Source organism: Pectinophora gossypiella, chromosome Z (assembly GCF_024362695.1).
Source record: "Pectinophora gossypiella chromosome Z, ilPecGoss1.1, whole genome shotgun sequence".
Taxonomy (NCBI): Eukaryota; Metazoa; Arthropoda; class Insecta; order Lepidoptera; family Gelechiidae; genus Pectinophora; species Pectinophora gossypiella.
In genome coordinates, this window is record NC_065433.1 from 7,743,183 (window position 1) to 7,757,549 (window position 14,367).

The window sequence follows — 14,367 nt, forward strand, 5'->3', positions numbered from 1 at the left end:
GGCGGGACGGACAGTTTCCACCAATAAACACTAGATAGCGCTTTTATCACACTAACACCTTTTTACGCGTTCATTACACATATCAGTTATTTATTCCTAATTAAATTTCTTCATACTTGATAAGTGTAGTAGTTATGAAATTATAAAGATGAAAAATGGGATAATAATTAAAAAATAAACATTGGCATTTCTTTTAACTGTAACCAGGCCAAAAATTTCAATAATAAAATATTAAAAAATAAAATGTCAATGTCAAATAATTGCATCAGTGTGGTTGTCAATATTGCGTGGTTAGATGGTTGATCAAAGAGTACTTTTATAATAGGTACCGGTGGTTGATGTAATAGCGTACAGTGAATAGCGGCATGCCCGTGAATGATGCAAAACATCCCAATAGTCGTTTGTATTACCGCGAGTCATGCGATCAGTCGTAATAACTTCAGTTCTACTCACGTAGTAACGCGGATACATGCCATGGTATCGTGAATCTTCGTTTCCACGCATTTCCTTGGACTATTGAGCAGTAGAATATAATGGCTGGGTCCACGCTACCCGAAAGGGTAGCACAGATATATTATACGTATGGTTTGTTTTGCTCTTCCTATCCTGTGGTCGCGATCACATTGGCTCTCTCCGTCGTACTATTGTGTTGGTAAGTGATACTTTCTTATTGGTACACAATACCATTCGTGCGGCATTGTACAGATAATATTATGTTGTTGCAGCTACCCGTTATTGAATGTTCCTCTGCCGGGCAACATACCAATAGTGGTGAACGTACCACTGGATGTAAACAGAGCTCAGCTCTTCACTAACGCAGATTGCGGAACAAACAATTGTCAGCAAACAGGTCAGTGGCTGAGCAAACATATTAAATTACCTGTGTATTTTTAAATTTGTATGAAATATTTGTGAGGATTAAATCTCACATCACTGACGGCATTTACAATTTCTCTTCAAAATCTAAAACTATAAATTTATTTACTGCATTTAATTATTTATCAAATTGATTTGGTTTTAGAATCTACACCACAGGATCTGTACTTCAATGAAACACAAAAACTTCCCTATGTCTGGGCTAAAGAAAAACCATTGCTTTATGTTCAGCAGGTTATATTAAAAATAGGTAAGTTCAGATATCAACTAAATCCACATAAATTGACTTTTTGAATTTACTTGTATGTATTTACTTGATAATCAAGAGATCTTTATTTTGAGGGTAGTTCATTTATTTTAAGTAACTCATGCGTTTAACTTCCAAAAGTCTGAGCATTAATGTAATGATTATGTTATTTGTATGGTCAACATCAAATACAAGAATAGATATTTTTATTTGATGTTGATCATACAAATAACATATCATTACATTAACGCTTAGACTTTAGACAAGATTATTATTATATGTATATATATATATATATATTTATTTGTTAATAATTGTTTGATTTTTGTTAAATCTTACACATAATATAATTTACCTTTTTTATGTTTGTGTTGGCACTGGTTAAGTGAAGGTACTCTTAAGAAAAGAGTCTGGCATTATGCGGTCCCATACTGCTGCTGCTGTATGCTATACTTTGCATAATTCTATTTCACAATCAAACTTTAAACAACATATTCACACTCAGGGGTGTCACCATGGACAAATAATCTGAAAATATGGGATGCATTCAGAGCACCACTCCAAGAAGTGTTCAGGCTGCTGGAGACTGTGCGAAACCATGAAGACCCTGAAACGTAAGTCTGATACTGAAACACTATAGTATTATAATATGGTTTAAATCTTAGAATCTGATAAAAAGCATAGGTGTACCATAAAATAAAAGCCTACATTTGAAGTGCATCACTATTTTCTGGGCTGCTTTTGGTTTCCTAACCCAATTAATTGTTGAATTATTTATTAAAGCCTACAATATACATTAAAATCTGTGACTTAACAATATCAAGTAAGCAATAAATCAACACGAAAGTTACTTATTTTGCTTCTCATTTTTGACTAAAGATAATTAATTTCAAACAGCACATAAATAAAGATTGTGCTAAAAATGAAAGAAAGAAGGAATTAAGCACAGTATAGTGTGAAACTATTATTCTTATAATCACTTGTTGTAATAATAATAATGCAAGAATAAGGTTAGATATACAATGAGTATGACTAAACACAGTAGGTATAGGAAAATTATAAACTATACTCTTGTGCAATCTTAAGCTGACGAATGACTTGAATATTCACTTGATATGAGCATGTTACAAATTGAGTATTTAGCGAGCTAAGTAGCTTCATGGTAAAGATTGATATATAATGCTGCAAATAATGCAATTGACAACATTTCATTTTTACTAAGGTGCCTTAAATCGAAAACCATTTCGAGATATTTCTATGATTTACACAAAACACATTTTTTCAGATTTTTTAACTCAGTAATAATAGAAATATATTGAAAAATCCACGAGGTCAGAAGAGGAAGGCATAATAAGTTCAGACCTTTACATAAAAATTATAAAAAAAGTAAATGTCATACATAACATGACACTTTGTTTGCGACTTGTTTTAAATACGCATGCAAAGGTATATTACATTATACTGCCTTCATTCTATCAATGGCAGAATCCAATTTTCAAAAAATATTTTTTGTAACTTCTAGTGGAAAAATCTTGAAAAGAAAAAATACGTGTCTTCTATTTAAACAAGTACTTTCGAAATAGCACAAAAAAACCACGGCTTAAAAATTTGAAATGTTGTCAATTATTGGTGCAAATATTCAAAAGCAAATATTAATTTCAGAAACTACCTTTACGTAAATGAATGACGAAACAAACTCGTATTAATTTTAGCATGTGATAAAAATCTTGATTTACGGAATGTGCTTGACAATTAATTGTTTTTAATAATTATACAGTAGATAAGAGATCAATTTAGAAGTTTTAGAATTTTGCTTAGTTTTCTTGTTGTGTACCCAACTTCTGTATTCTATACAGTAAAAAAATACGAAATAGAGTTACCTACATGGACTTTTAATGTCGCTTGTAGATATACCCGACGCGAAGGTTACATTAGTTGTAGGAAACCATAAGTATCATTTTTCTGTGTGTCATATGCGCGCATGGGCGTTGATTTGCATACACCGAGCTACGATTATCCAAACAAGACGAATATAATTACATTGCTACCCACAAAAGCAGCAATAAAAAATGAGATGGGTAACAATAATCGTATAGTTCCCACGGTTCATAGTCGTAATTTGCGTAATAAATTAATTTAAATTTATTAATGTCGCTTATGGTAGAAATCTGGAACATATATCACATTTTAAGTATAACATTACACAGGTGCCGATTCCGGCAGACATGTCTCATAATGAGTGACACTCCAATCGACGTTCCCCAAACAACGATAGATGACGTTGTTCATTTTTAAAGTGATAATTTATTATCTATTTTCTCATTGCTGGGGTACATAGTTATTCAAAAATGTTATGTAATGGCAGAAGCATATATAAAACTAATTGTTGCTTGATATTTGGATCACATTATGTATAAAATGATGTTGCTACCTACATTGCATCTCTTTATTTATTAAATTAGAAGTTAGAAGAAGAAAAAAAACATAACAAAATCAGTTTATGTGAAGAAAAAACTTCCATCTATCATGTTTTTGGGGAACGCCGATTGCAAAGTCCCTCATTAAATTTCAAGTTATATATATCCTACCTGTAATTTTCTTATCCTCGCTAAAACATTAATTACCTTGATCTAATCTGAATAACCTATAATAACTATAACTACTTATAATACTATTAGGCATAAGGATTTTTTTACTGTTGTCTGCTTTAAAATGTCGTCTTAGGGTGGTATTAATAATGCCCTCAAGATCATGCTCAAGTCCCTGTTTTTATATAAGAACTGTAACATTGACAGTTTAGAATACCACCCTTAATCTTCTATATGCGCATAGTTACGTTACAAAAAGTTTGCTATAACCTCGCGACGTAATATTGCAGGAAAACTACGTTACTGCAGCACTGCTATCAGATAGAGGGCATCAAGCGACGAGACAGCCGCGCGAGCTTGGAGCGCGTGCTCCCCGAGTACGGCTGCCTCCTACTCTCCCCAGCCAGTCTCTGGCAACAGAGTCTCCAGACATTCTCCCTCGATGCTAACATCATCAGCACCGTCTATAATTATCAGGTTAGTTGTAATATTGCAGATATCTTAATCAGCTTCGTAATAAAAACAAACATCTATAAACGAAAGATGTGACTTTTTTGGTGTAAATTATTTTGATATCATACTTCTCTTGCGAATGTTGCTTATAATTATATGTAATCTTCTCATCTTCCTATCGTGTGGGTTATGAGGTGGTATTACCAACTTCATCATCCCTGGTGTCAGGGTTGTTATTGAGCCGCCAAAGGGCCCTGATATCGCTTATGTAACGACTACATACTTACATCAGTAAGTAGTGAGTAATTATTATATAATTAAAAGCATATTTATTATATGCCAGCGACTACTTGAGTTCGTTAATTTTGTCCTTTGACACCAGTTGTTTACTCTGGGTCATGATTAGGTATTGTTTAGAACTGCCATAAAACAAATATGTGAGGAAAGTATAAATTACCTTTAGATTACGTTTTATTTGTCGTTTTGTTGGCGATAAAATTTGCAGCCAATGTACCAATATATATATTTTTAGCATTTTACTTGAAACTGCTCAGTGAAGGTCTTTTTAAAATGTACACATACTTAAATGCTTCTGAATTGTTATGCATAACGATATTGTCCTGGTTTATGCAATGTGTTTATCACAATCTAACCTGTAACTGTAATAATCTTGTGACAGTGACGATGTCGCTTAAGGTGGGACACACTTGCCTAACAAATGCCTATTCATTCTAGCCTAGTTAATGTACAATATAAAAAAATAATTAAATTTAAAATTAAAATAATAATAATATATTAAAATATAATATATATAAACATATAATAGTAATACAATTTATTCAAACAATTAAAAACAAAACAAACACATCTTATAAATAAAACACCTCCTCCAATGCGTCACATCGAGGCAAGGTGCCCAAGAGGCTGGCAGCATTTCCCCCTCTGAATCGCCAGACTAATTCTCTGACAGAAAAAACTACCAGCCCTAGCATCCCCCGAAGCCCCGATAAGACACATTGAGAGATCTTTAACAAACATTTTTGCTTCTGGACCCCAAGGACCCATCGTTTGAACTGCAAATAATAATAAATTATATTAATATTATATTATTAATTATTTAAAAAAATATATTTTTTTTTAATTTTATTTTTTATTTATTTTCATTAATTTGTAATGTGTATTTGGGAACACAGACAGACTGTTCTCGCTGTCCGCAATAAAAAGAGGAAGTGGGTGAATTTCAAAATGTGTCAAGTTTGGTGGCGACTGTCATATAATTTTTTCGTGAAAAATTGGGAAAATTGGGAATTGAAAAATTCCTTTTTCATGTCGGAACCGAGAATCCTTTTGGATCCTTTTCATGTGGGAACCCAATTTTTCACGAAAACATAATATGAAATTTCGCCACCAAACTTGAAATTTTGAGATTCACCCAAGTGATAAGTTTGTTTAATGAAAATTCAATAACTAGGGATCTTATTATTTATCACCCATACTTTATATACAATTAGGATTTCAGATAATTTTCTCAAAAGGTAAAAAAAGAAGACTACGTATTACCAACCACTAATACACTCACTAGAATGTTATTACTCTGCTCTTCATAAATAAAAAAGTACTTATCATAAGTGGTTACAAGTTGTTTTGTAGCTGTTATAACAGTGAGATTATGTATGTTTCTGTTTTTTGCATTCCGATGTGAATCTACGCTAAGTCCAGTACACACAGAAGCGGCACCTGGACCGTTCCAGACAGGGATTTTATTTTAATGTTGGAATTTGTTAGCACGTGTTCACACAGGGAGCGATGCGGTTTCACACAAAACCCCGCTTCAGTCCGCAACAGTCGCCGTACCGCATCTATGCGCATTCGGCTTTACTCGTCAATAAGCAATGAAAAGTACCCGCACCCGTGATATGCATCGATACACTCGAAGGCGCCCGGACATTTTCCTTTTCTACTAAGCGTTACTGATTCATTATAATTGCAAAAATGAGAGACTGCTCGCGATTTCGTTAATGTAGTGTATTATTTATTGGTGAGCTTTGTCCATTATTTGTTTTCATCATCTAGACCTTAGATATTTTTACAACTTTATTTTATTATCTCACCTGATGGTAAGCGACGATATGGTCGTCTAGGGTGGATCACGCTTACCTACCAAATGCATATTCACTCTAGCCCTGAAGACTCCCAGATTATAACGAATTGGACAAACATTTTGTCATTTGTTATCTCTTTCATTCTATTGTTGTGTTTTTCTAATAAATTATTTGAATAATAATTTGAATGAGGAGTGGAAGAAGGGAAGAGAGGCCTTTGCCCTGCAGTGGGACATTGAGGGCTATTTTTTTTTTTTTTGGTTTGGTTTTCCCCGAAGGGTAAGGCAAAGGGAACTATGCCCATACAGCCATGTCTGACGTACATTGAGGGCTATTAATAATTAATAAAAATAATAATTTGAATGTCGTGGAATGTTCTGTTGGTGATTCATAATATTGGATACTAAAATAAAATCTGTCTTTGAGCACCTTTAACAACGTTAGAAAGTAGCAGCTACATCGTATGAGAATGTCAAATTTTCCTTCAAATCTGTCTGTCTTGCAATCTTTGAGGGCTAAATACTTAGTTTTTTGCCTGTATTAAGGGTACTTTTTTTGAATGTTTCTAAAAGTCTATTGCATATTCACTCTAGCCCTGAAGACTCCCAGATTATAACGAATTGGAAAAACATTTTGTCATTTGTTATCTCTTTCATTCTATTGTTGTGTATTTTCTAAAAAAATATTTGAATAATAATTTGAATGAGGAGTGGAAGAAGGGAAGAGAGGCCTTTGCCCTGCAGTGGGACATTGAGGGCTAGTAATAATTAATAAAAATAATAATTTGAATGTCGTGGAATGTTCCAGAACCTTCAACGCGGGAAGGCGTCCATCGCTGAGATGGCGTTCGGCATGCAGCTGCGCGACTCTGGCGTCAAGCGGTATCCGCTGCGCTCGCGCCCGCGTGTTCTGCAATACGCCGTCACCATCTTCTATCGGCAAGCTGACCAGCGGTAACTGTTCACCACTCTTCACATACAGGGTGTTAGTGACGTCGTAACGAAAACTTTGAGGGATGATTGAGACCATGATTCTGAGATGATATGAAGTGGAATTTTCCGTCGCAAAAGTATGGAACGGAAAATAATTTAAATAATCTCTAAAATTTACATGACTTCTCCAACAGGAAATTCCACTTGATATCGACTCAGAATCATGGTCTGAATCATCCCCTTCAGTATTCGTTACAGTGTCACTAACACCCATACCTAGATGTATGGCTACTGTATGTACTTGTATGGGGTGTAAGTGACATCGTAACGAATACTGAGAGGGATGATTCAGTTGATTATTCTGAGTTAATATCAAGTGGAATTTTTCATCGCAAATGTATAGAATTGAAAATAATTTAAAAAAACTAAAAAAATAACACGAATTTTGCGACGGAAAATTCCACTTGATATTAACTCAGAATCATGGTCTGAATCATTCCTCTGAGTATTCGTTACGATGTCACTAACACCCTGTATATACCTACACAACTCAGCAACTGACTCATGCTCATAATCCTAGGATGATGTGGATTGAGCTACAAGTAAAAGGATGATAACTTGCAGCTACTTTTGATATTAAATTTTAAGGTGATATAGCTGATCAGCCCGTCGCCCAACTTGTTATTTCTTTGTCGCTTTTATTTATTAAATCTTAATTCTAAATATACAATTTAGCATTGCCCAGCATAACTGTTTAAACAGTTTTCTGTAGAAAAGAGTCTCTAATTATATCTAATAGTAATATATGTAAGTATATCACAATATAGTGTATCACAATAATTATCTAAATTAACAATTACGAGAGCTGATTGATAAGTATCGGAAATGAAAAACTTTTTAAAACTAAAATGGATTAAAATATATACCGTCCTATTTTTAAATCTTTAGTAAGCTTACATGCAAAATTTTATTTCATTGGCGCCAAAAAGTCTACCTTTATGCGATGATTGATTTTTATTTGCTAATTACGTTTGAAAAATGGAAAAAAACTGAAGTTCGAGCCGTTATTAGTTTCTACGTTTTGAAGGGGAAAATAGCAAGTCAGATTATAGCCAAGCTGGATGCCGTATTGGGTGACTCTTCTCCTGCGATGAGTACAGTTCACACCTGGGTAACCGATTTTAAACGGGGCAGAAAGAGCTGTGAAGATGCCCATAGAGCTGGACGTCCAAATGAGGTCACAAATGAAGTAATGATACGAAAAAATTAAAAAATTGTTCTAAACGATCGACGATTGAAATTACGAGAGATAGCCATAATGTTTTAATATTTTACATGAACATTTGAATATTAAAAAGCTTTGCGCGCAATGGGTGCCGCGTTTGCTGACTGCAGACCAAAGACAGCGGAGAGTGGATGATTCCTTAAAGTGTCTAGAGCTGTATAAACATTATCCTGTTGAATTTCTGCGGCGATATACCTTTGATGAAACATGGATTCTAAGAGCGGTGAACCTACGCCTAAGAAGGCAAAATCAACATTATCGGCTGGAAAGGTGATGGCTACTGTCTTTTGGGATGCGCGAGGTGTGATTCACGTGGATTATGTTGAAAAGGGTAGGACAATTAATGGACAATACTACGCAAACTTGCTGCAAAGATTGAATGAAGAAATTTAAAGGAAGCGACCTCATTTAGCGAAGAAAAAATACTGCTTTACCAAGACAACGCACCTGTTCACACCTGCGCTGTAGCAAACGCTTAAATCGAATAATTAAGATATGAATTGCTGCCGCATCCACCTTACTCGCCAGACCTGGCTCCGTGCGACTACCATCTATTCCCAAATTTAAAAAAATGGCTAGATGGCAGATTTTCTTCAAATAAAGAAGTCATTGGCCCCGATTCCTGCAGACACCACCTAATTTTATTTTAGGTTATATCCGTCATTTTCGTATCCGTCGAAAAGGAAAGGGACGGATGATTCACAGCTCTTAATTTTAGGAAGAATGAGTAAATTAATGTGTCGGGTTATTGACTGACGTAAAATTTTTAGACGGTTGGTTTAGATTTGTGCTTAAAATTGACGTGTGTTCCATAAATTTTATGCTTGTCGATTACCCGTCCCTTTCCTTTTCGGCGGATAAGAAAAGGACAGATATAACTTAAAATAAAATTAGATGGTATTTACAGGAATTAGCACCATTGCCACCGTAGACGGCTATTTTGAGGGCAAGACAAGACAAGACAAAGACAAAGACAACAAGACAAGATCTTCTACCGAAATGCTATAAAAGCTTTAGAGAAGCGCTGGATTAAGTGTGTAGAGGTAGAAGGAAGCTATGTTGAAAAATAAATCATTTTTGTGTATAATATTAGCAGCTATCATTTTCATTTCGGATACTTATCAATCAGCCCTCGTAGTTCCAAGAACTAGCCAGGGCACGAATCTAAAAGATATGGAATAAGTATTTTTAAATTAACTTTTGTTTGGTTCAAGACGGATGTCTTTTTAAACTATTCACTATACAGGGTAGTTCTTTTTTAAAGTTCTACCGCCATAAAAATGATTTGCCCCAGGTAATTCGAATTAGCCTGCGCACGTTTACCTTTTACAACATTTCCCGGGAAGAAAAGCAGTTGAACGCGTTCCATGTTTATCTATCTTTCAATATACAGGGTGTTAGTGACATCGTAACGAATATGACTCTGAGTTAATATCAAGTGGAATTTCCTGTCGGAAAATTCATGATTTTTTTGTTCTTTTTTAATTATTTTAATTTCTATAGTAAAACTTTTGCGACGGAAATACCCATTTGATATCATCTGAGAATCATGGTCCGAATCAACGCTCAAAGTTTTCGTTACGATGTCACTAACACCCTGTATTATATTATAACGTTGTTGCTCGGGACTTAGCCAGCGTAGACTTCGGTTATAGCAAAATGTATTTAATGATTAGTACCTTACGTATGTCCCTAAGTTTTAATCAATCTATACGCCAATGTCATGCACATGGCTCGAGCGGTTTAAGCCAAAAAACGTAACAGGCAGACATACATACCCAGCAGCAGCAGACTTACAAAACCCAGTTTCAGCCCACCTCTATATAGATTAAAGGCGTGAGTTATGTCTGTATTTAATCCACAGCTCAAACTGATGTAATACCATGTGATATATTTCACATAATCTTCAATGACAGACGTGTTTGCGCTCCGTTATCTTATCGTTGTTATTAGTAACTATCCCGTATCAGGTAACCATCTTAATGACTAGCTTATCGCAATCAAATCAAAGTATGTATCATGTCATGTCTTCTATTGCAGATTTATTCAATCGCTGACGAAAAAGTTGAAGGAAATGTATCCCCTGTACCAAGACAAGCCGTACACTCACGTGGAGGAGGTCACACTAATCTACTACCCGGGACAGTTCAACTACCACGAGCTCGTGCCCTTGATGATAACCTTCATAGGCCTCTTCCTATACGTGTATTTTTCCGTTAGAAAAATTGAGTTCATAAAGTCGAAATTTGGTTTAGCAGCGTGCGCAGTACTCACCATAGCTGGGAGCCTTTCTATGTCCATGGGCATCTGTTACTACTTCGGATTCTCTTTAAGCCTTCAAGGTAAAGAAATTTTCCCATACCTAGTGATCATTGTGGGGTTAGAAAACGTGTTGGTGCTCACGAAGAGCGTGACATCCACGGATTCCCGGCTAGACGTCAAGATCCGCTTGGCGCAGGGTCTCAGCAAGGAGGGCTGGTCCATTACTAAGAATTTGCTCACTGAAATAACAATATTCACCGTAAGTTTCTTCACATTCGTCCCCTTCATCCAAGAGTTTTCCATATTTATGATAGTAAGCTTATTATCAGATTACTTCAGTCAAATGGTCTTTTTCGCTACAATACTCGGTATAGACGTACGGCGAATGGAACTGTTTCAAGAGCGGAATAGTAAATTGCATCTGAAGGAATATTTTAATGCGAACAATGCGTTGAACTGGCGTTACAACAAGGGTTACGGGGATGAGAGCAGCGTGTCGCCACATCGAATGACTAAGTCGAAGTCGCATCCTCGACTGAACGGATTGGCGCAGAACAGTCCGACGGACGTGGTGGCGAAGCGGAACAGTAGCCCGGGCGGGCCCGACCACCGCGTGCCCAAGAGGATCCGCCTGGTGAACATGTGGGCGCGCACGCGGTTCTTCCAGCGCGCGTTCATGCTGTGGATGCTCGTGTGGATATCCATGATAGTGTACAACTCGGGCGTGGTGGACTACTTTATTACCAATGTGGAGAAGAGCGATACTCCGGAATCTAGCAAGCGGGACGGGGATACGAACGGGCCGAAGCAGTCTATGTCGAGCTACTACAACAGCAGCGGACGCAACCCGCTGGTGTTCCCTCCGCTCCTCGAGCTGGAGCCGGACACGTCCACGGTGGCCGCCAACGATACTATCTTCTTGAAGCACTCGCCACACTCACACCCCTGCTCTAGGTAACTATCTACTAGATAATTATTGATAAACTGTTACTTATAATTAATAGATTACGTTATCTACAACAAACAAAAACTGCGTTTGGTATTAATTTAAAATAATAGACGTTTGTTTTCGACATAAACTTATTTATAACTCACTACGAGACTAGAGTAATTAATTTATTATGAAGTAATTCGGAAGCGTTAGAATTTCTATTAACTTAATTACACATTTTGGTCGTGTTTTGATTGAGAGGTAGCTTTTGGCCAGCAGAAACTATAACATAGGTTCTGTTGACGTATTATTGTTGAACCTTTAAAACTAATATTTGTTGTATATTTACAGATTATCCCCGTACCACTGGTCAGCGATTCTGTCTCAGTACAACGAGTCTGTAGCGGGCCGACTAGTGACTCTGCTACCGCCGGTGCTGTTGAGCCAGCGCGTTAGCCCCGAACTAGCGGCCGGCGTGCGCAACCCTGAAGAGCGCGAGCCTCTGCTGCGGTGGCAAGCGCTCGCCGCTGCGCTCGACCCTATCGACACTAGGCCTGGTAACTTACATCTTATAACTTGCTAAAATATGAGCAACGACTTATCATTTAATTACGACGCGACGCGAGGAATCTCGAATACACTCAAGCGCGGCAGATGAACGTAAGGGTCTGTTCCTGTTGGCTACACACATATTTTTTATGTTGAATGGTTGTGTCTAGATTACAGCAGCCGATGAAACACTAAATGAAACATTTAAAGAAATACTACCGAGACAATAAATGTGTTTACTTATACTTACCAGAATTTATTGGCGCGTCGCAGACCGCTGAGAGCTGGGATTAACAACTTAGTGAATATATATTTATTAAAACTAAAAAATAAAATAACAATTGTATGTAAGAAGTAATTTAAAAAAAACTATATGAGAAATTGATGCACAACAGCTTTATAGTTATTTTTTGCATCTTTTTCGCGCTGGTAGAGAGTCCAGTGTTGCATGATAGCACTGGCGGCATCCAGTCTCGCCGCTGCTATCTGATGCAGGCTGTCAGAGGACACGGCCCATCAGAGGTTATTATTGCAATTTGTGAATAACGACGTAGACATTTCTATTGTGTGTTTCAGAGCAGTACCCGATGTGTCACAAATAAACATAAATAGCCTATATACGTCCCACTGCTGGGCACAGGACCCGATGCGTCATTAAATAAATATTCTTGTTTCGCCATTGGCCTCATATATAAACAAAATAGACTACCAATCTCTGTAAAAAAGTGTCATGTAATGACGACACTCTACAACCGATATTATTCTTTATTTTAACAACCATAACATCTTAATTTGAGGGAACGTACGTGGTATTGAATGTGTTCCTCTAGTTATTAAATAACTTGTAATGTACCCTCATTGATTTAAAAGATGTGTTGCTGTTGCAGTTTCTTGTCATTTCTTCTCCTCAGCCATAACACCTTGCGAAATGACGTAAATTCAAAAATGTTACATTGACGTTCAACAAGTTTATCCATGATAATTACGTTGAATAAATGATTCTGATTCGTACTTATAGTACCTACATGATTTAATGTACACGTATTTACAACACGTACTGGGCGCTTATTTGAAATAAAAAAAAAAACCTTAGCGTTTGTGAGTCTATTTTATTATAGTACGTCAGTGGGTATTGCGTCAATAATATTGTCAACTGGTCTCTATGATGACGGTTCAATAGGGATTAAGTACAGCTCGTTACCTATTAAAAACTCGAACACACATGTGTTGTTACAAGCATGACCACGCCACCAAAAGCACCTTATCGACAAATGTTTCATCTATCCACGGAACATATTTAGGAAACAAATAAAATAATTAATTTTAATTCACACAATGTAGCGCCTGAGTCTATTAAATCATTAATATCTTGTATTAAACATAACAATTGTTATCCTAAAGTGACAAACACGTTTTCCTGTCTAGCTAAGTTGTTTATCTTGATACTGTTAGGATTCAAACTAAATGCACTTGGAGACATCATAGCTGACTTGATTTAGTTCGTTTTTATCACTGTCATGCTTTAACAGTTACAGTTAAACTTCCGCGTGGAAACACTAAAAACGAGTAGATTTCATTCATTATCTAGCATTATTGCATTTTTCACAGGGTCCGCTTACCTAACCTGAACATTTGACAGGTTTTTTACAGAAGCGACTGCCTGTCTGACCTTCTAACCCGTGAAGGGAAAACCAGCCCAATACAGGTTAGGTCATATATGTCCAAAAATGCATTTCTCGGGAATGTGGGTTTCCTTTCGATGATTTCCTTCATCGCTGAGCACGTGATAATCATTTATGATCCAAACATGAATTCGAAAACAAATTCGACAATTATTGGTCTAGTCCTGTGCTGGATTCGAACCTGCGACCTCAAAGTGAGAGGCAAGCGTTCTACCAACTGAGTAATCACGGCTACTCTTTAACAAATCTGAAGCTAAAATACATAACATTGGTTAATTCATATTAAAAGTGTTGGTCCAGAATACTTAACAGCTCTGCTACATTACGGGTTACGGACATGAAATTATGTAAAGTATTAAAATCCTTCTTTTTCTGGAGACGGTTAATGAACTATTATTTTTTTAATATTCATTACCTTACATAACAAACTATAGGCTAAGGCTGGGCCTTATGCATGATA

General features: G+C 36.3%; 1 protein-coding gene across 1 annotated transcript in view; it reads left to right on the forward strand.

Moving 5' to 3' along the window:
• Positions 1-281: 281 nt before the first annotated feature.
• The window catches only part of LOC126380499 (sterol regulatory element-binding protein cleavage-activating protein), a 28,340-nt gene continuing 14,254 nt past the window's right edge, over positions 282-14,367 (forward strand). Inside the window, exons 1-8 of the mRNA XM_050029941.1 lie at positions 282-652; positions 726-850; positions 1,022-1,126; positions 1,629-1,737; positions 4,002-4,188; positions 7,074-7,219; positions 10,524-11,699; positions 12,028-12,233. Of these exons, the coding sequence (XP_049885898.1) occupies positions 534-652; positions 726-850; positions 1,022-1,126; positions 1,629-1,737; positions 4,002-4,188; positions 7,074-7,219; positions 10,524-11,699; positions 12,028-12,233 (2,173 nt within the window). The 5' untranslated portion in view covers positions 282-533. The remainder of the gene's footprint in view (positions 653-725; positions 851-1,021; positions 1,127-1,628; positions 1,738-4,001; positions 4,189-7,073; positions 7,220-10,523; positions 11,700-12,027; positions 12,234-14,367) is intronic.